General features: G+C 41.5%; 2 protein-coding genes across 2 annotated transcripts; one reads left to right on the top strand and one right to left on the bottom strand.

The window, feature by feature from the left end:
- Positions 1-782: 782 nt before the first annotated feature.
- Positions 783-4,809, top strand: LOC135516183 (leukotriene B4 receptor 1-like). The gene is made up of 4 exons (XM_064940282.1): positions 783-842; positions 1,767-2,318; positions 2,650-2,859; positions 4,143-4,809. The coding sequence occupies exons 2-4, from the start codon at positions 1,776-1,778 to the stop codon at positions 4,554-4,556; spliced, it is 1,167 nt and encodes a 388-aa protein (XP_064796354.1). The 5' UTR covers positions 783-842; positions 1,767-1,775; the 3' UTR covers positions 4,557-4,809.
- Positions 4,707-22,729, bottom strand: LOC135516184 (leukotriene B4 receptor 1-like). The gene is made up of 7 exons (XM_064940283.1): positions 22,475-22,729; positions 15,502-15,948; positions 14,854-15,123; positions 13,779-13,882; positions 13,490-13,586; positions 13,310-13,353; positions 4,707-7,771 (listed from the first exon to the last, which is right to left on the bottom strand). Exons 2-7 carry the CDS (start codon positions 15,937-15,939, stop codon positions 7,432-7,434), a joined length of 1,293 nt encoding a protein of 430 aa, XP_064796355.1. The 5' UTR covers positions 15,940-15,948; positions 22,475-22,729; the 3' UTR covers positions 4,707-7,431.

Here is a 22,729-nt window from a genome sequence, read left to right as displayed (position 1 = left end):
GCCAGACGTATCCTTGATGCTATTCTGTTTCAGACGGGCTCCACTCGTCTCACACATGAGGTCTTGAGCACTCTTATGTCTGAAGTTATGGCAATAATCAATGCAAGACCCCTAGTGTCGGTGTCAACCGACCTTGACATGCCTGCCATTCTCACACCCTCAATGTTACTGACACAAAAGACCAGCACTTCCTCAGCCCCTTCTGGATACTTCAGCATGAACGGCCTTCATGGAAAACAGTGGAAGCAAGTCCAGTGTCTCGCTGACAGCTTTTGGAAAAGGTGGAGACAGGAGTACCTGACAACGCTGCAGAGACGCAGAAAATGGACACCAGAAAAGCCAAATGTAAAAGTGGGAGACAGTCAGGCACACAGAAATGACTGGCCGGTCGGGCTTGTGGTCAAAACCTTTCCCAGTTTTGACAAAAAGGTTAGGAAAGTAGAACTAAAAATTGTCAAGCAAGGAGCTGCTAAGGTGTTTCTGAGACCAATCTCAGAGATTTTTGTTGTTCATTCTGAAGCATCCTAGAGACAAAAGATAATAATAGAAAGGACATAATTTGTTTCTTGATATGTTTTATTTCATAGTGGCACAATTTCATTATACCAGGCGGGGAGTGTGCTGCTATCCTGTTAGAAGGTAACAGATTATTTTATTACAATGGTTCAAATGTATTTTCATTGTGTTCCATGGTGTTATTCGCTCCCCAGTGGAGCTTTCTGGTACTTAGAAAGACTACGCAAACAGGAAGTAGAGAATTTGTTCTGCACGCATCTGCTACGGTGCCGGTCTTTCGGTGTAGTTATTTCTTGTCACGCTTCAGCCTCGTAAAATATTTGTTTGTAAGTTTGATTCAAGCATTTAGCTAATGATGATAATCTTATTATTGATAGAGTTGCTTACATATCAATGTTAGTTGGTTAAATTTACTCACACATATTGCAATGCCTTTCATGTATGTCATTAGCTGTATTACTTTGCTCGTGGGTCATGCAAACGAATTGTAAAATATACTTAACTGTTTCTAGTGTAATATGCTTTGTTATTCTACATAGATGGTTGTACATTATTAGAGTAATGAAAGGAGTTAGCCAATTACCATATGAGGAACTATTAGCTATATGGTGCTTTGTATTTATGCAACTTCAAATGTACAGCTACAGTATGTCGGTGTGAATTGAATACTAAAGTATATTATTTTCTGTGTTTTGCAGTTTCACAACAAACGTTTTTAATATATTCATTCAAGAAAAGTCACGCCTTGGGAGTTTTATTGAAGACTTGTTGTTAGCCATTTGTCTAGTTTTGCATGAGAACGCAACTCAAAGGCAGAATAGTTAGGTTTGGGGGTTAAGGTTAGCATCAGGTAACATGATAGCTAAGTAGTTAAATGGTTAAGGTTAGGTTAAAGGGTTAGGGGAAGGGTTTGCAAAGTAGTTGCTAATTAGCTCAAATGTAATAGTTGTCTATGTTGAGATTCAATCGCGTAACCTTCTGGTTGCTGGACTTTCATGTTATATGCCCACCCATCCCCCTTTCCTGTCGGTCTTAAGTAACCTACTGTCTTTATCTGTGATTGAAATTCACTACAAAATGTACTGCACACAAATACATTTCACAATAATCTGTGTCACAGGGTTGCTAAACAACGAATCAAGCAACTTCCTCTTTCTCAATGATAAAATCAACTATTTCCTCCCCCACTTGTTTTACGTCTCTCTCGGTCTGTCTCGCTCTCCCTCTCTGTCTCTCTTCCTCGATTCCAGACTCTCAGGATGGAATCCACAGCATGGAATACCACTACCTACTTCTCTACCGACTCATCCGCTCTCGACCCCTCCATCCCTTATTCTGTTGGAATCTCCTTTCTCCTGGTTGCTATGGCCTTGGGTCTCCCCGGAAACCTCCTAGTGGTTTGGACCATACTCTTCCGCCTGAGTCGCCGTTCCATCACGTCCCTCTTCATCCTCCAGCTAGCGGCCGCTGACGCACTCGTGCTGCTCTCCGCACCCTTCTTTATTCACCAGCTCTTCAAGGCCAGAGTCTGGGAGTTTGGAGAGATAATGTGTAAGCTCCTGCATTATGTCTGTGGCATCAACATGTACCTCAGCATCCTATTGATTACCTTGATGGGGGTCGACCGACTCCACGGCGTGCTACGCCCTTTCTGGTCCCAGCGTGTCCGGACGAAGTCGAGGCTCTTTCCTATCATGGGTGTGGTGTGGGCGCTGGCTATGGTGCTGCCCACTCCTCAGCTTGTGTACCGCCAGGTCCGAAAGGGGGAGTGTACCACGCATCACCCCGGGCCCGCCCACCAGGTAACTTTACTGACAGAATATTCCTTCATACATCTTGTTAATTTAGTATTGTACACCACATTATTTCATCTGTTTTCCATAAAACATATCGTAGTTTTTTTAGATTCTATATACATATTTATTCTAAATAGATGTGGATCTAGCTAAAACAATTGATCAATCTGTCAACATAGTTTTTGATGCATTTATTTGTAACAGACAAGAACTGCAATTTAAGTAGATAAAATATGTAATTAAACTCGTACTAAAATGTAACCCCATGTGGGCTTGGCATCCTGAAGACACTTTAATAATGAAATCAAATCGTTTCTCGTCCTATCCTCTCCACCAGGTGTTCCACTATTCCCTAGAAACAGTTACTGCGTTCCTGGTCCCCTTCAGCATCATGACGTTCTGCTACGTACGCATCGCTCATGCCTTAGCATCCAGCCGTGCCCACTGGCACCACCACTCCTACAGGAAGACCAACCGCCTCATCACACTGATAGTCGTGACTTTCGCCCTCTTGTGGGCTCCGTACCACCTGGTCAACATCCTGCAAGTGGGCATATATATTAAAGGGTCTGAATACTTATGTAAATAAAGTATGTTTAAAAAAAAAAACTTGTAATAAATTAGCAAAATATTTTTTTAAAATCGGTTTTCGCTTTGTCATTATGGGGTATTGTGTGTAGATTGACGAGGAACATTTTTTATTTAACACATTTTGAATTCAGGCTGTAAAACTAAATGTGGAATAAGTCAAGGGGTATGGATACCTTTTGAATGCACTGTATATACAGTACGTACATACAGTGCCTTCAAAAAATATCTATACCCCTTGACTTATTCCACTTTTAGTTGTTTTACAGCCTGAATACAAAATGGATTTAAAAAAACTATAATAATAACCCATCGACGCACAATAAACCATTATGACAAAGTGAAAAAATGCTTTCAGAAAATTAATTGAAAATGAAACACAGAAATATCTGCATAAGTATTCACACCGGAGTCAATACTTTGCACAAGCACCTTTGGCAGCAATTCTTTTTTTATGCTGAAAACTCCCCTGTCCTTAACGATTACAAGCACATCCATAACATGATGCAAAGAATGGTACTCAGTAATGTGTCGTATTGGATTTGTCCCAAATAGGACACTTTTTTTTATTCAGGACAAAAAGCTAATTGCTTTGCCACGTTCTTCACTGTATTACTTTAGTGCCTTGTTGCAAACAGGATGCATGTTTTGGAATGTTTTTTACAGGCTCCTTTTCATTTTGTCAATCAGGTTAGAATTGTTGAGTAACTACAATGTTGTTGATCCATCCTCAGTTTTATCGTATCATAGTCATTAAACTCTGTAACTGTTTTAAAGTCACCATTGGAGGCCTCCCGAGTGGCACAGCAGTCTAAGGCGTCACTACAGACCCGGGTTCGATCTCAGGCTGTATCACAACCTGTTGTGATCGGGAGTCCCATAGGGCGGCGCACAATTGGCCCAGTGTCGTCAGGGTTAGGGGAGGGTTTGGCTGGCGGGGGCTTTAGTTAGCACATCGCGCTCTAGCAACTCCTTGTGGTGGGGCTGGCACATGCAGGCCGACCTCAGTCGTCAGGTGAACAGTGTTTTCTCTGACACATTGGTGCGGGTATTAAGAAACACGGTTTGGCGGGTCATGTTTCGGAGGAATCATGACTCGACCTTTGCCTCCTGAGCCCGTTGGGGAGTTGCAGAGATGAGACAAGATCGAAATTGGGGTTAAAAAAATAGCATTAAAACACAAATCTACTGTCTGCATACATAGTTCAAGTTCATAATGAAGCTTATGATTCCTTGTTTCAGGTGGGGGCTGTTCTCTCCGGGTCTTCCACGGATTTGCTGGGGTTCTGTCTGAGAGCTAGGACTGTGGTCATAGCTGTAGCTTACCTCAGCAGTGCTGTCAACCCTCTGCTCTATGCCATGGCTGGCTCCTCCCTCACAATCTATGGCTCCTCCTCCAGGTGTTTGGGGGGCGTGGCACAGCTGCTTGAGGGGACAGCCACCAACATGGTCATGCCCAGCGTGAGAGCAAAGCATGATGGTAGCGGTAGAGAGAAAGAGAAGGAGGACTGGGGAGGTGGGAAACCAGAGGGAGAGGTTGAAGAGATGACAATGGTTCCAGGGAAAAGAGAGGTGGAGAAGGAGGTCGAGGAGGCAGAACAAGATAAAGAGATGACAATAGTTCCAGGAAAAAAGGAGGAAGAGGAGAGAAACTAATTCCCTGAAGGCAAAGAAATGACTGGACTGATTGTGAAAGTCTTGCATGCTATTGCTTGCCAGTCGGTCATGACTCTTCTGATAGCTGTCTTGTTGTGAATGTCGATCTCACCTCTAAGAGTTTCCTAATCAATCAACGGCAGCCATATCTTCTCTGAGAAAAGTGTTTTTAATTTTCTTGCACTGGCACAAACACATGTCTTAATGCTTTTGATCAAATAAATGTGGTAAACGATTATACAAATATTGGTAACACTTTACATTATACAGTGCTCTTTTTACTCTATCAATTTGGTATTGTAGTGTACTTACAGCAGTAAATCACATGCGCGTGCACACACACAAATGGAGAGAAGGAGAGAGAGTCAGACAAAGCATACTGTAAAGACAATTGACTAAATTCACTCCACCACCCACTGAGCTTGAATCACCACCTCTAAAAACAGAGATATGGTTCAGTCAGTCGGTAAGTCAGTCATGAACCATTAGGAAACATGACTTGCACATCTAGTGGCCAACCATGCGAACTACAGGAAACTACATTCCCTCCAAAACAGCTTCTGAAATAGCATCCAACTCATTCATCTTCCAGTCACTATGGCCCAGTTTCCGACCAGAGTTAAGCGTGTGTAAATTGAACTTTATTCCTTTTTTTAAATGCGTTTTCCTCTCTATGCGTATTCTAACCTTGAACTTAAGCATGGGAATAGTATGCTATTCTTCCGCTATTCGTTCGAGGTGGAGACCGAATAAATTAAGGTGAGGCGGAGGTGTCTACGGATACGTCATATTCTGACCTTGACTTAATTCCCTAATAATTCCACCACCTTTACGTGAGGAAACCATGAATAAGGTCAAGCAAACCTCCCGGTTCAAAGTAGAAAAAGCATCTACTTAATTTGTTCCAATAGAAATAACACAATTTCTCCATGCACTGTAATAACAACTTGATCATATCTATTTATAAGAGCTAGGTAAATGAGTAATCCGTTTTGAGAAGGGGATTGTAAATACACATAGTAATTGTTTTAAATAACTTTTCCTTATGTGAAACCAACCATATGGAAGCAAACTGAAAGTATTTTCAACATGACCGTTACTGTATTGCACAGTGAAATAGGATATAAATAGCCATGCAGTTATTCAGAATTCTAATTGTGTGCTCTCATAATTTGCAAAGATGAAAATTGGAGACCAGAGCTATAGGAAAACCCCATTGAATGAAAACTCCCCCCAAAAATCTGTTGCCCAGCATATGGGAGGGTTTTCAGCAGCTGAAATCAATTTATTCAAAGTGCGCAAGGTAGCCACTCCTGCAGAGCGCTTTACACGACTAAATAAGTCTGAATGCCAAATACTGAAAAGTGCATAGGAAAGACATGCATAGGAAAAGCATGCATACGAAAGGCATAAATTCCTAAGTCGGAATCGGGTCAATAGTTAAGCATGTGTAAATGGAGTGTAATTGCTTTTTTATGCATTTTTCTCTCTATGCGTATTCAGACCTTGAATTTAAGCATGAGAATAGCGTGCTATTCACCTGCTATTAATTTGGGGTGGAGACCGAATAAATGAAGGTAATAATTCCAACACCTTTAGCATGAGGAAACCATGAATAAGGAAAAAAGTGGAAAAATTATCTACTTAATTTTTGTCTAATTTATAACTTGATAAGAGCTATTGGGAAGAGCTAGGTAAATGAGTAATCCCTTTGGATAAGGGAATTTTACATTTAAATGACACCTGTTTTAGATATATTTTATCTTATAATTGCTGGAGGCATATGTGAAACCAGTCAAATGGTAGAAAACTGAAGCATTTCAACTTTCCCACAGCGACGTTTATGAAATGCTGTGCCATTAGGCAGAATTTAAATTGTACGGCCTTACCTTGCTGGGATGGGCACTCTCGAATGTCTTGATTATAGGATACCCCGACCTTCTCTGTTTCCCATTTCTTTCATGTTAAATATTAGTCACTATCAGCATCAATCGTCAGTAGGCCTAATAACAACACATATTCAACTGCCAATTTACTGTTAGTTCCCCTTCAGTTGGTGTAGTCTACATTATCGTTCCATTTAATTACATGATTTTGTTAACCTTCATTTGCTTCCTCTGTAAACGCCATCACGGGCATGGTTGTTGGTGAAGATCATTAGTAACAGTTTATATATATATATATTTTTTAAGACATAGCTAATTCAATTGTTATGGAGAGGAGCACAGACCAAACGTAACAGTATGAACACAACGTGTGGTGCAATACTTGGATGTGTCATCACACAGTTCCATGGTTAGTGCAGGAAATAGATGAGGGTATAGCCTACTATTTCACACTATTCTTCCTATTATAATTATTTGTTCACTAATCATCCAAAATGACCATGAGTTAAAGATCTGAACGTGGCAATTTTCTGAATGAATCAAACCCATTTTCTTCCTCCAAACCTTTTTTTAGGATTCACAAATAATTTCCTAAACCTAAATAATCTAAAAGATCAGAGTATTTTAAAATCTACCACTTGGTGCTGAAACTGAGATGAGTATGCACATATATACTAAGATGGCTTTCTTTAATTGATCCCTAATATTCTGAACCGATTCTCTCGATATATTGTATCGAGTCTGTAAACAAAACTAAAAGGTACGCCATATTTAAAGGGATGGCTAAATAAATGTACTGAAAACTCTATTGAATGAAAACTCCACGAGAAAATCTGTTGGCCAGTAAGTAAGAGGGTTTTCAGCAGGTGAATGACATTTCTTCAGTGCGCGCGTAAGGGAACCACTCCTGCGACGCCCATTACTCACCTTCATAAGGTAAACTACTGAGAAATGTGTAGGAAAGATGTGCAAAAGAAAGGCATCATTTCCTAAGTCGGAATCGGGCCCTGCTTGCCATTCTTAACAGGTTTCACACAGACGGGACTCATGACATTGGAGCTGGTTGTCGACTCCAGGTCTCCCTCCTTTTCCTTCAGTCCGACCTCCTTTGCATCCCTGTCTTTCTCGCGGCTATTCTGGCTGTTCTGTCGGCTCTTCCTTGTCCCAGAGTCCTGCGCCGTGCCCTCGAACAAGCGGGCCATGAAGGCAAAGCCGTCCCGCCTGATGTAGGACTTGCCAACAAAAGTGTAGAGGACAGGGTTGGCACAGCTGCTGATGAAGGCCAGGGCTGAGGTGACCGCACGGCTGGTCTGCCAAATAGGGTCAAGCCTTGGGGGGGGGGGGGAATGGAGGGAGGGAGATACAGGGGGGGGGGGGGGGGGATACAGAGGACTGTAAACGGGGTTGCCATGAATTTGACAGTAACTTACAGCCAAGCAAAATTATGTTAAAAAAAATAAAAAATAAAATTTGATTAGTCACATGCTTCCTAAACAACAGGAGTAGACTAACAGTGAAATGATTGCTTACGGGCACTTTCCAACAATGCAGAGAGAATGAAAACGGAGAAATAGATACTAACGATAACTTGGCTATATGGGGTGCCAATACCGAGTCAATCTGAAAAGGTACATGGTAATTGAGGTCAATACTGTATGTACATATAACTAGGATTAAAGGGACAGATAATCAACAGTAGCAGCAGTGTACGTGATGAGTCAAAGGTTAGTGCAAAAAGGGTAAATGCAGATAGTTAATTAGTTAACCAAATAGCTACATAAAATAACTATTTAGCAGTCTTATGGCTTGGGAGAGGAAGCTGCTAAGGGTCCTGCTGGTGCATCGGTACCGTTAGCCTTGCATTAGCAGAGAGAAGAGTATGTTAGTATTTGGTAGCATTGCCTTTAAATTGTTTAACTTGGGTCAAACGTTTCGGGTAGCCTTCCACAAGCTTCCCACAATAACTTGGGTGAATTTTGGCCCATTCCTCCTGACAGAGCTGGTGTAACTGAATCAGGTTTGTAGGCCTCCTTGCTCGCACACGCCTTTTCAGTTCTGCCCACGAACGTTCTATGGGATTGAGGTCAGGGCTTTGTGATGGCCACTCCAATACATTGACATTGCCATTTTGCCACAACTTTGGAAGTATGCTTGGGGTCATTGTCCATTTGGAAGACTCATTTGCGACCAAGCTTCAACTTCCTGACTGATGTTTTGAGATGTTGCTTCAATATATCCACATAATTTTCTTTCCTCATGATGCTATCTATTTTGTGAAGTGCACCAGTCCCACCTGCAGCAAAGCACCCCCACAACATGATGCTGCCACCCCTGTGCATCACGGTTGGGATGGTGTTCTTCAGCTGTCAGGCCTCCCCCTTTTTCCTCCAAACATAATGATGGTCATTATTGCCAAACAGTTCTACTTTTGTTTCATCAGACCAGAGGACATTTCTCCAAAAAGTACGATCTTTGTCCCCATGTGCAGTTGCAAACTGTAGTCTGGCTTTTTTATAGCGGTTTTGGAGCAGTGGCTTCTACCTTGCTGAGTGGCCTTTCAGGTTATGTAGGAATCGTTTTACTGTGGATATAGATACTTTTGTACCTGTTTCCTTCAGCATCTTCACAGGGTCCTTTGCTGTTGTTCTGGGCTTGATTTACACTTTTCGCACCAAAGTATGTTCATCTCTAGGAGACAGAACACGTCTCCTTCCTGAGCGGTATGACGGCTGCGTGGTCCCATGGTGTTTATACTTGGTACTATTGTTTGTGCAGATGAACGTGGTACCTTCAGGCATTTGGAAATTGCTCCCAAGGATGAGCCAGACTTGTGGAGGTCTACAATTTTTTTATGAGGTCTCGGATTTCTTCTGATTTTCCCATGATATCAAGCAAAGAGGAACTGAGTTTGAAGGTAGGCCATGAAATACATTCACAAGTACGCCTCCAATTGAGACAAATGATGTCAATTAGCCAATCAGAAGCTTCTAAAGCCATGATATAATTTTCTGGAATTTTCAAAGCTGTTTAAAGGCAGCCAACTTACTGTATGTAAACTGCTGTGAAATAATTAGTCTGTAAACAATTGTTGGAAAAATGACTTGTGTCATGCACAAAGTAGATGTCCTAATCGATTTGCCAAAACTATAGTTTGTTAACAAGAAATTTGTGGAGTGGTTGAAAAATGAGTTTTAATGACTCCAACCTAAGTGTATATAAACTTCCGACTTCAACTGTATGTATTTCACAGTATTTTACTGTAAATACAAGGGATTGGTGCAAGCAGGTTGGCTACTAGGTAAAGTGTTTACACATTACAGCATATTAATGAATATATGGTGTTTTATATATCACTTGCACTTCTAGAGGCCTTAACAAAGGCTTCCAAACTGGCAGTGACTACAGGGTTAAACAGACCAAAAGGACATGGCAAAATGCTCAACCATTTAAGGCACATGTGTCAAACTCATTCCACAGAGGGCCAAGTGTCTGTAGGTTGTCACTCCTCCCTGCTACTTGATTGATGAATTAAGGTCACTAATTAGTAAAGAACTCCACTCACCTGGTTGTCTTAATTGAAAGGAAAAACCTGCAGACTCTAGACCCGACATGGAATGAGTTTTACACCCCCAATTTAATGTTTAAGACTTTCTGCCACTCCAATCTGTCCGCTATACATTTTAAAATGATGGGGAACTATAACAACATAAGAGTTCAACCTTTTAGGGATAGGGGGCAGCATTTTCACTTTGGATGAATTGCGTGCCCATAGTGAACTGCCTCCTACTCTGTCCCAGATGCTAATATATGCATATTATTATTACTATTGGATATAAAACTCTCTGAAATTTCTAAAACTGTTTGAATTATTTCTGTGAGAATAACAGAACTCATAGGGCAGGCAAACTTATAAACAGAAAGTGGAAATTCTGGGGCTGGTTGATTTTCAACTTATCGCCTATTCACATCCAAATAAGATATGGATCTGTTCACACTTCCTACGCCTTCCACTAGATGTCAACAGTCAGTAGAACGTGGAATGAAGCCTCTAGTGTGATGTGGGACCGGATGGCAGCTATTTGAGTCACTGGTCTGGCAGAATGCCAGTTCCTGGTTATGCACAGTAGTCATTATATCGCCTTGCGTTCCATTACTCTGTAGACAAAAACGAATGCTCCGGTTGGAACGTTATTAGATATATATGATATTAATATCCTGAAGATTGATTCTCTACTTAGTTTGACCAGTTTATTCGACCTGGAATATAACTTTTTGAAGTTTTCGTTCGAGTTCGCCTGGACCAGTGCCAGCTTTTGGACATGTGAACTAAACGTGCTAGCAAAAGTAGCTAATTGGACTCTAGTAATGGACATTATGGAACAAAACAACGATTTATTGCGGAATTATTTTTAAAATCTGACACAGCGGTTGCATTAATTACCAGTGTATCCTTAATTATCTGTAAAACATGTATCTTTCGTCAAAGTTTATGATGAGTATTTTTCTTATCAGATGTAGCTCTCTGTAATTACTCTGGATATTTTGGAAGCATTTCTTAACATGGCGGAAATGTAAACCGAGATTTGTGGATATAAATATGCATATTATATAACAAAACATAAATGTATTGTGTAACATGTCATATAAGTGTCATCTGATGAAGATTATCAAAGGTTTGTGATTCATTTTATCTCTAATTCTGGGATACGTTCCGGGTAGCCGCTGAGAATAACATTGACGTTTACACAGACAATGTGATTGAGTTCATCAGGAAGTGTATAGGAGATGTTGTTCCCATGGTGACTATTAAGACCTACCCAAACCAGAAACCGTGGATAGATGGCAGGATTCACGTAAAACTGAAAACATGAACCACCGCATTTATCCATGGCCAGGTAACTGGGAATATGGTCGAATACAAACAGTGTAGTTATTCCCTCCATAAGGCAATCAAACAGGCAAAACATCCGTACAGAGACAATGTGGAGTCGCAAAGTGGAGTCGCAATTCAACGGCTCAGACATGAGACGTATGTGGCTGGGTCTACAGCAGGGCTCTCTAACCCGGTTCCTGGAGAGCTACCCTCCTGTAGGTTTTCAGCCCTACCCCAGTTGTAACTAACCTAATTCAGTGCATCAACCAGCTAATTATGAGAATCAGGTGCAATAGATTAGGGTGAAAACTCAGACAAGCTAAACAACTTCGCTCCCTTTGAGGATAACACAGTGCCACCGACGCAGCCCACTCCCAAGGACTGTGCTCTCTCATTCTCCGTGGCCAACGTGAGTAAGACATTTAAAGCGTGTTAACCCTCTCAAGGCTGCCAGCCAAGACGGCGTCTCTAGCCACGTCCTCAGAGCATGCGCAGACCAGCTGCCTGGATTTTTTACGGACATATTCAATCTCTCCTTATCCCAGGCTTCAAGATGTCCACCATTGTTCCTGTACCCAAGAAAGCAAAGGTAACTGAACTAAATGACTATAGCTCCGTAGAACTCCTGTTGTCATGAAGTGTTTTGAGAGACTAGTTAAGGATCATATCACCTCTACCTTACCTGACACCCTAGACCCACTTCAATTTGCTCACCGCCCCAATAGAACCACAGACAATGCAATCACCATCACACTGCACACTACCCGATCCCTTCTGGACAAGAGGAATACCTTCATCCGAATGCTGTTCATTGACTAAAGCTCAGCCTTCAACATCATAGTACCTGCCAAGCTCATCATTAAAATCGGGGCCCTGGGTCTGAACCCCACCCTGTGCAACTGGGTCCTGGACTTCCTGACAGGCCGCCCCCAAGTGATGAAGGTAGGAAACAACACCTCCACTTCGCTGACCCTCGACACAGGGGCCCCACAATGGTGCATGCTCAGCCCCCTCCAGTACTCCCTTGTTCATCCATGACTGCGTGGCCAAGTAAGCCTCCAACTTAATCATCAAAAGGAAACAGGGAGCACGACCCAATCCACATCGACGGGACCACAGTGGAGAAGGTGGAAGGTTTCAGTTCCTCAGTGTACACATCACTGACAATCTGAAATGGTCCACCCACACAGATATTGTGGTGAAGAAGGTGCAACAAGCACCTCCTCAACCTCAGGAGGCTGAATAAATGTGTCTTGGCCCCTAAGACCCTCAGACACTTTTACAGATGCACAATTGAGAGAATCCTGTCTGGCTGTTTCACTGCCTGGTACACAACTGCACCTCCCGCAACCACAGGGCTCTCCAGAGGCTCTCCAGAGGGTGTTGTCTGTCCAAAGCATCACCAGGGGCACACTGCCTGCCCTCCAGGACACCTACAACGCCCGGTGTCACAGGAAGGCAAAAATGATCATCAAAGACATCAACCACCAGAGCCACGGCCTGTTCACCCCGCTATCATCCAGAAGGTGAGGTCAGTACAGGTGCATCAAAGCTGGGACCGAGAGACTGAAACACAGCTTCTAACTGAAGGTCACCACCTGGCTACTCAACCTTGCACCTTAGATGCTGCTGCCGTAAATACATAGACCTGGAATCACTGGCCACTTTAATAATGGAACACTAGTCACTTTAATAATGTTTACATACTGCTTTACTCATCTCATATGTATTAACTGTATTCTATACAGGTTTTTAGTCAATGCCATTGCTCGTCCTAATATTTATATATTTCTTCATTCCATTATTTTACTTTTAGATTGGTGTATTGTTGTGAATTGTTAGATAGAAACAGGGCTGTTCTTTCTTTACATGAAAATTGAGTTTGGGATTTGATGATAATAAAATGAATGAAAGGTTATTATGACACTACAAACACAAAAGGGAATGAGGATGTTATGACACAGTCATTTAGAAAGCCCTTTTAGTGAGCCTACCTTGCTTTTAGAGTTGAATCCTTTGGAGAAAGTGCTGCAGCAACCTGTAAGGACATATTTAATCTATGAGAACATATTTCATCATAACAGACAGTCATGTTACAGCAGCACCCATTATTTTAGCCCCAATAGGGAGTGTGAGGCCCTGGCTATAAAACTCACACACAAAACACGCAATACCTGCACAATGTTGATGACATGGTAGGGCAACCAGAAGACACCGAAGGTTACCACGATGGCCAGGATGAGATTCTCACTGCGAATCCTCCTCCTGAACCTGGTCAAATCAAATGTTATTTATACGGCACAGTCTTACAAAAAAATGCATTTCAAACAAACATAAAATGAAGTGAGAAAGATGAGGAAAAACAATACATTCTAGCCAAATATGAAATGAAGATCGAGAAAATGGTAATTAAGATCAAGATCAATAAATTAAAGACAGTAAAACAGTAGTAAAACAGTGAACCTTGTCTGCCTGATCCTCCGCAGGATGCAGATGTAGCTGCCTATAATCACCCCGTAAGGAACTACAAATCCCAGCACTGTTTCCAACGTGTACTGGAGCACCACCTGTATCAGCATAGAGATCACCTTCATCGACAGCTTGATTGTTTCGTGTCAGTGACGCTATATACACAAAAGCAATGTTTATACTCCATACCTAACAATGTTTTTATGGATGATCTGACTACAGATGCTACGGTGATAGAAAGCCATCATGAAAAGTAAGTGCTTTCTTCTTCTCTCAACTGACATACAAGTCTTTAATTGTTGATGAAATACATACATACATACATACATACATACATACATACATACATACATACATACATACATTACATACATTACATACATTACATACATACATACATACACATATATATATATATATATACATATATATATACATATACACACACCGAATGGTGACATTTGTGCAATTGGTTTTCTATCTCTCATTTGCACGTCAGGTCAATGATGTGGGACACCCTGTGGGCGCCCCAATTCTAGTTTGTGAGCTAGGCAGGCTAATACCTGGGAAGGTCTCCCACTCAGAAGTACGAGATGGGGAGGGGGCGGGGTAGGTTGACCTCAGGTCTCCCCACTGGAAGCCCGAGGTAGGGGGAGCGGGGGAATGTATCAAATAGCGCAACTCTTACTTTGTACGGTATTAATGTAATTCAATTAGTCATTTCAATTAGTTGTGCAATTTAGTTTGTGTGTTTTTTGTTTGAAGTGCAAAGGTGTAATAATCAGGTTCTCTTCTTTATAAGTGTGTTATTCTATTTGTGTATTTAGAGATATAGGATTTGTGCAATTTAGTTTTTTTTTTTTTTTTTTTAGCTATAGGGTAATAGTGTAATAATTTGATTCTCTTTTCTATTTGTATTGATATACTACAATTTGTTTCTATTTGTCTTTGTTATTTCTTTCCGATCGTTACGAGTGTTCTTTTTGTATATATATTTATAGGGCGCCATACAAGTTAGAACCACCAGGAATGAAAAGGATTAAGCCAGTCAGTAAATAGTGTCACTCACATGACTCTGCTGCTTGTGCAACGACTCACACACTACCCGGCTCTTCCCGTTGGGGTGCACGGTCTTCCGCTCGTCCCTGAACAGCAACGCAGGGATGGACGCGACCAGCACCATGGTCCACAGCACCAGCACCCCGCGCAGTACCGCCTTCCGTCCAGCAAGTGCAGCGACGCGCTTAGGCCACACCACGGCCACCAGCCTGTGCAGGCTCATCAGCATGATCAGTTGGATGGAGGCGTACATGTTGGCTAGGCACAAGTAAAAGAGTATCTGATGGAGACGAAAAGAGAGACATATTCTTAGCATTTCAAAAGGATAAGGATTCAATTAAAAAGTAAAGTACTCACTGCATGTTAAGTATCAAATGTGTTTTGAAATATGTCTTTTGGCATAAAATGATGTCACTGGTCTATTGACATTGGTCACGTTCCAGGCCGACTACATTGCAGTCATTGCATTGCATCAAGCAATGGTTGCTTGCCACGCCATCGACTGCACAGTCGGGCATCAGATTGGTATATCATATGATGAGGTTAGCGAATATGCTTAATACCTATGCAGGCTTTGTAATATCTAGCACTGACTGCAATGTAGTCAGCCTGGAATGGAGCCATTATATCAACAATCAACAAGAAAAAGAGCCCCCACTTTGCACATGATGTTGCCAAAAACCCAGGTCTTCTTGACCAGGTAGATCACGAAGAAGGGCGTGAGCGCCATGAGTGAGCCGTCGGCCACCGCTAGATTGAGGATGAGGAGGGTGGTGACGGAGCGGCGGCGGGCACGCGCCAGGATACTCCAGATGATGAAGAGGTTGCCAGGGAGGCCCAGCAGCAAGACCAGACACAGGATGAGAGCCCCTACTGTCGTGGAGGTGGTATTACCCACAATGCTTTGGTTTCCCCCCAAAACAGACGTGTTGGTGGTGTTCAGGATGTGCATGGAGGTGGACAGGAACAGGGAGGGGGATGTCGAGGAGGAGAACGGATAGAGGGATGAGGAGGGGTTTGTGAGGGATGGAGGGATGATTTGGGGGAGGGAGAAGTTGGACAGGAGGCGAAAGGGAATGCTTTGGTTGTGGGCCATTGTGATGACCTGCAAGGGACAAGGTTATTGATTTCAAAACAGTGGCATGTTTAATGAACTTGTATAAGAAGCATTGCTGAATAGCTGAGCCGACTAGGTGAAAAATCTGTCAATGTGCCCTTCATTAACAAAGGCACTGAACCCTAATTGCTCTGAAGAGTGTCTGCTAAATGACTAAAATGTGATGATAGGTTCAACTACGATTTCAAATACTTTATCTGTGCTTGATTGAGCTTGCCTGGTTTAGTAATTCAATAGAATAGTCAAATCCCACGCACCTGTCACTCCAGGCAGGCTAGAACAAACACTCAAAGTACTTGAAAGACTTCAAATAGCATTTCAACCCAGGTCTGATACGATTTGAAACAAGCTCACATGCTGACCAAACCAGACGCACACTTGCACACTTTATTTTACCTGAAAATGCACAAAGTCCTCTACTCATTAATCCACAGATAAAACGGTAAACTGAATTCCTTTCTCGTAATTTCTCCTCATTCCTCAGGCTTATTCTTCTTATTTTGGACTTAATATTCACGGTTGGCAACCAACATTACAGCATTACTACAACCTACTGGAATGTGGACCTAAGTTGATCTTTCAATCACCCAAGTGGGTATATGCACCTAAAAACCAATGAGGAGATGGCATGGGTATATGTTTCTAAAAACCAGTGAGGTGATGGGAGAGGCCGGACTTGCAGTGCGTTGAGCGTCACAAATAGAACCGATTTCTATTTTAGCACCTGGCTACATAGACCGCTCGCTGACGCCCGCGAATAGTGTGGGTGCAATGATTGAATAACATGTATGTGTACTGTACATTTATTTTGCCGCGCTCGCACACGCTTATTCGCATTGGACAGTGTCCAGTGCTATAATCCATACGAACACTGTGGCAGTTCTAATTGCAAGACAAACGTGTAGTTTAGGCCAGTGGTTCCCAAAGTTTTTCAGTTACTGTACCACCAAATGAATTTTGCTCTGCCTAGAGTACCACTGAAGTACCCCCTGTGGATAGGCCAAGCAACCCCATGGGTCCGAATACCCCTGGTTGGAAACCACTGGCTTAGGTCAATGGATTGCAGCCAGCAATTGACATGTTTTTTTTCTCACTCACTATTAAACATAGCCAACACACCCAATGGACAGCGAGGCTGTTGTGTGTCTACAAAACGAGTTCCCCACACAACGATTGTATAAATATTTGTATGCAGTCAAATGTATTTGTATCACAACTATCAGTCTCTGGCACGGAACAATGGTGGAGCAATGATCTTTGTATCGCAACTCATATGTTGAATGCACTGCACATCAGTTGTACAACACCAGGGTTGAACAAAGCCAGGCAGAGTGTAAACAGAGCAGCCAATGAGAAATCAGTGAAACACATGACCTGACAAAGAGAAGAAATAAAGAAGATCAAACATCATGGGAATGATGTGGAATTGATTTAGAATTAACAGACAGCTTTGAGTGATTCACTTATGGCGAATATATTCCCTTGTTGGGGAGCAACTGGCTGGTGTGAACTGTTAAAGGGTTACTGTGAATTTGACAGTAGTTTACAGACAGCTCGGAGGCAAGTGAAATCCAGTATTTTATATTACAGTACAGTGCATTCGGAAAGTATTCAAACCCATTGACTTTTTCCACATTTTATTACCCAACAGCCTTTTTTGAATGTATTAAATTCATGTTTTTCCTCATCAAATTGACAAACAATACCCCATAATGACAAAGCAAAAACAGGTTTTTATATATTTTTTTGCAAATGTATACAAATTGAAAACTTGAAATACCTTAAGAGTGTGCAAAGCTGTCATCAAGGCAAAGAGTTGCTATTTGAAGAATCTCAAATACAAAATATATTTTGATTCGTTAAACACTTTTTTGGTTACTACATGAGTCCATGTGTGTTATTTCATAGTTTTGATGTCTTCACTATTATTCTAAACGTGGAAAAAAGTAAAAATAAAGAAAAACCCTTGCATGAGTAGGTGTTCTAAAACTTTTGACTGGTAGTGTATATATACAGTACCAGTCAAAAGTTTGGACACAACTGCTCATTCAAGGGTTTTTCTTAATTTTACATTGTAGAATAATATTGAAGACATCACAACTATGAAGTATCACACATGGAATCATGTAGTAACCAAAAAAAGTGCTAAACATCAAAATATATTTTATATTTGAAATTAGCCACCCTTTGCCTTGACAGCTTTGCACACTCTTGGCTTTCTCTCAACCAGCCTCACCTGGAATGCTTTTCCAACAATCTTGGTGTTCCCACATACACTTGTTGGCTGATTTTCCTTCACTCTGTGGTGCAACTCATACCAAACCATCTCAATAGGAATGGATGTATGCATGAAATTCATGGGAGGGGGTTGTATTTCACAGTAATTACAAGGGATTGGTTCAAGCATGTTGGCTGTTAGGTAAAGTGTTTACACATTAGAGTGTGTACATATATATTCTGTGTTTTATATCACTTGCACTTCAAGAGGGCTTAACAAAGGCTTCCAGACTGGCAGCGACTACATGGCAAAACAGACCAAAAAGGACATGACAAACTTTTTTTTTAAAAATGTTTACCCCTTTTTCATGGTGTCCAATTGGTAGTTACAGTCTTGTCTCATCGCTGCAACTCCCGTACGGACTCGGGAGAGGCAAAGGTCAAGAGCCGTGCGTCCTCCCAAACACAACACAACCCACCCAAGCTGCACTGCTTCTTAACACAATGCCCACTTAACCGGGAAGCCAGCCGCACCAATGTGTCGGAGGAAACACTGGCGACTCTGTCAGCTTGCACTGCAAGCAGCCCGCCACAGGAGTCACTAGTGCGCGATGGGACTAGGATATTTCTGCCGGTCAAACCTTCCCCAAACCCGGACGATGCTGGGCCAATTGTACGCCGCCCCATGGGTTTCCCAGTCGTGACTGGGACAGTGCCTGGACTCGAACCCATAATCTTTTGAGGCACAGCGATGCCGTATTTTAGACCACAGCGATGCAGTGCCTTAGACCACTGAGCCACTCGAGAGGGCAATGCTCAACCATTTAAGGTTTAAAGCCCTATTCGGATGGGATTAGTTTTACCAAAGCACCACTTCTGTAATTTTAGTCCCATGGCAGTCATTTTTACATGGGAGGGGACAGCCGTAGGAAGTAGGGGTTCTGAGGGTGCTGCAGCACCCCCTGAAAAACCTGAATCAAAAATATATATATATTTTTTAAATATTGTAAAAAAATAAATGTCTCACAAAAGTAGTGCACTGGGCCTTTAATAGTCCTGTGCTAGTGGTAATATCCATCTGCAGTGCCAGTGCTGGCATAACGGACATTCTGGGGTATTAATTAAATAACTAACATTCCCTAGTAATACTAGTCCTGTGTGAATAGGGCTTAAGTCTTGCTGCCACTGAAATCTGTCCCCTATACAAAGTCATGGGGAACTGTAACCACATCGGCGTGGTACAGCATTCTCACTTGTGGGTGCAACAAATATAGCCTCTTACAAGGCATGCCTCGAAATATATTCATGCACCAGAAACAATAATACTATGCACCCACTAGTGGTCAAAAGGTATTTGGTGCTCCAAAGATACGGTACAATACCTTATTCTGTGGGGTGTATTATAGTACCATTCAACATACAGCAATTGTTTGTCAAAACCCACAACATTTTCCCACAATGCATCATTATTGATAGTATGCTGCAGTAAAACGTTTGAGTATTTTACGGTTGATAATACCCTAAATGACCATAAAATGTACAGTTCTCCATTACAGTGTGTGTGTGTGTACGTGTGTAATGTGTGTGAGCCTGTGTGTGTCCATGCGTGCGTACACATGCTTACTACTCTACATTACCTTCAAATTGTTGAAGTAATAACTTTTATTTTGATGCCTACGTCTTTTATGCACCTTATTGCATTTCAAAGCATCAGACAAAAATCCCCCGAAAGGTATGCAATTCTTACTTCCAAAAGTATGTGTCCTTATTTGTCAGAGGCTTTTGCTGAAACAATGGGAGGAGTTTCTACATGTGTAGGAATGTTGAGGAACTGTGACAGGCTTCTCCACTACACTGATTCCTAACCAGCTAGACCAGACTTGAGTGGTGACGCAAACAATATATTGTAGCTACAGTGTTTGTTTGAGAAATCATTCTACCTCCCTCCGAGGCCTGTTTCAAATCAGTATGCCTGCTTTCGAAATGGCACCCTATTCCCTATGTAGTGCACAACTTTGGGTAAGGTGCTATGGGAATAAGGTGCCATGTTGGATGAATCTTATATCTTAGTGTTTGGTCCAGAGAAGACTATAGTCTGAGAATGTAGTTCTAATATAAGACCAGTGTCGTGTTAAAAGAACAATATTTTTTTCTTTCCTATCAGCCTCAGGTTTATAAGCTACAACTCTAACATCCTCAAGTTCTTGAGCTAGCATAAAAACACTGTTTATCCCAGGTACGGTGGCTCCCGTAGGACATCTAAAATGAGTCGAAACGAACACAACAATAACTCCAAGGGGTTGCATAGAAAACATAACAAATCACAATCTAATATATCATGTGTTTTCCTTGCAACTGTCTAGATTAGAACCGTGGTAACACTTTAATTTAAGATACACACATTAACCACTCATTTGAAGTGTATAAATAGGTAGATAAGTAGTTTATAAGGCCTTTATAATGTTTTATTAGCCATATATTAGGCCTTAACTATTGTAAAGTGGCTGTTCCACTGGATGTCAGAAGGTGAATTCAACAATTTGTAAGTCGCTCTGGATAAGAGCGTCTGCTAAATGACTTAAATGTAAATGTAAATGTTAATTAAGTGTTTTCTAATTCAAACATAAGTCATGGAATACTGGCCAATCCTTAACCAAATGATTAACTATAATAACGCTGTATTAATAGTTGATAAAAAGCAAGTTAGACAAGAAAGACTCTTAGTAAGCGTTCTCAATGTGGGACTAATAAGGGCATACTACGTCAATATGTGTTCCCTATTCTAAAGTGTGACCATAATTTTACTTGCAGAAGAATTGCAGATTTTCTTTCTTCAGAAATGACCTAATTGGATAGAAAGAGGCACACCCCCAACCATATGCCATACAGCATTCAAGTCCAAATTTGACCAAAACAATTAGCAACAAAGACTTGATTTATACTTCTATATATGAATGTCGGCTGTATGGCATATGACGGTATAATGCAAATTGAGCAAATCCATGTAATGTTTGCCCGAAACTAATTGTTTACATGAATAGTTTACATCAGACTTGAATGGTGACTATATGACAGATATTAATCCACTTATGTCGTCAAACTACACAAATCAGGCAGACATTTTATGCTTTCGCTCAAGAGTGTGGGGAGGATTGCCCTCCTGCGATTCATAATCTCATCTTTTACAGTCAACATTCATATATGTGTAATTATAAAAGGAAGTTTAGTTGTTTACATCGTGGCTGAATGGCATTTATGAGGAGAGGTGTGCCCCTTCCTGTCCAACGAGGTCATTTCTGGAAAAATGTTCTAAAAGTAACAATATGGTGTTACTTTAGAATAGGGAACACAGAGGTAGTATGCCCATAGACGCATATTGAGAACTCTTACTAAATTTGTCCAACTTTCTTTTTTATCAACTATTAATTTGCTTTTATTGTAGCAAACAATTAGGTAATGAAGCAGAATTACAAGAAAAAGTACTGTGAAAGTTCAAGAAAGTTTGCTTGGTGTGTGTGTGTGTGTGTGTGTATGTGTGTGTGTATCTGTGTGTGTATGTGTGTGTGTTAGATTATAAGGTGTGTTCTTTTACTGGGTAATAGTGTAAATATGTTCAACATGTATTGACTTGCTGTGTGCAGCTTATTAATTAAATTATTACTTTGATCGGACAAGAACATTTGAACTAAGACTTACTTACACTGAGTGGACAAAACATTAGGAATACCTTCCTAATATTAAGTTGCACCCCCTTTTGCCCTCAGAACAACCTCAATTCATCGGGGCATGGACTCGTTCCACAGGGATGCTGGCCCATGTTGTAAGTATTTCGTCTTGCCTATTCACCCTCAATGGCAAACATACACAATTCATGTCTCAATTGCCTCAAGGCTTAAAAATTATCCTCTAAGCGATTTCCTCCCCTTCATCTACAATGATTGAAGTGGAATTAATAAGTGACATCAATAAGGTGTCATAGCTTTCACCTGGATTCACCTGGTCAGTCTGTCATGCAAAGAGCAGGTTTTCTTACTGTTTTGTACACTCAGTGTAAAAGGTCAAACCTATCCTAAATGTCAACTCCTATTCTGAACTGCTTGATAGGACATATAAGGCCCCGGGACTACCAATGTATTTTGCATTCCTATTTCTGATGTGCAAATCTATCTCTTTTGTTGTCCGAGGCTACGGTAATAGCTAGTTAGTGTTAACTTTACTTTACAGACTATTCCCATTGACTGACAGGACCAGAGTCAGGAGTGTGGAGGGGGAAGAAAGACAGGGAAAACATACTCACCAAATAGTCCTAATTCTGGGGAAGACAAAGAGATGGACTAGAGGCATGGATGGACGAGACTTCCTTTATTTCATTTCTTACAGTCTTGACGTTTATCTCCCCCCTACTTTTCTCGATACTCCTCTTTCTCTCCACGTGTTCTCACCTCCTTATCTCTTACTTTCTCTCTCTCTCTCTCGCTCTCAAACTATGTGTTTTCCCTGAGCTGTCATGCTTGGCTGTAGCATGCTATAGCAGAGTTAAAGGAAGGGGGTG

Source organism: Oncorhynchus masou, chromosome 27, assembly GCF_036934945.1.
Source record: "Oncorhynchus masou masou isolate Uvic2021 chromosome 27, UVic_Omas_1.1, whole genome shotgun sequence".
Taxonomy (NCBI): Eukaryota; Metazoa; Chordata; class Actinopteri; order Salmoniformes; family Salmonidae; genus Oncorhynchus; species Oncorhynchus masou.
The sequence above is the reverse complement of the archived record's forward strand: the minus strand, read 5'-3'. Positions and strand labels throughout refer to the sequence as shown.

What these genes read in the sequence shown, in the direction of transcription:
- LOC135516183 (XM_064940282.1), top strand. Translation starts at nt 1,776, where the DNA reads ATGGAATCCACAGCATGGAATACCACTACCTACTTCTCTACCGACTCA. An exon ending in ACCCCGGGCCCGCCCACCAG is followed by an intron (nt 2,319 to 2,649) that starts GTAACTTTACTG and finishes CCTCTCCACCAG; the next exon opens with GTGTTCCACTATTCCCTAGA. An exon ending in ACCTGGTCAACATCCTGCAA is followed by an intron (nt 2,860 to 4,142) that starts GTGGGCATATAT and finishes TCCTTGTTTCAG; the next exon opens with GTGGGGGCTGTTCTCTCCGG.
- LOC135516184 (XM_064940283.1), bottom strand. Translation starts at nt 15,939, where the DNA reads ATGGCCCACAACCAAAGCATTCCCTTTCGCCTCCTGTCCAACTTCTCC. An exon ending in ATGTCATCAACATTGTGCAG is followed by an intron (nt 13,354 to 13,489) that starts GTATTGCGTGTT and finishes ATGTCCTTACAG; the next exon opens with GTTGCTGCAGCACTTTCTCC. An exon ending in GATTCAACTCTAAAAGCAAG is followed by an intron (nt 7,772 to 13,309) that starts GTAGGCTCACTA and finishes CCCCCCCCCAAG; the next exon opens with GCTTGACCCTATTTGGCAGA.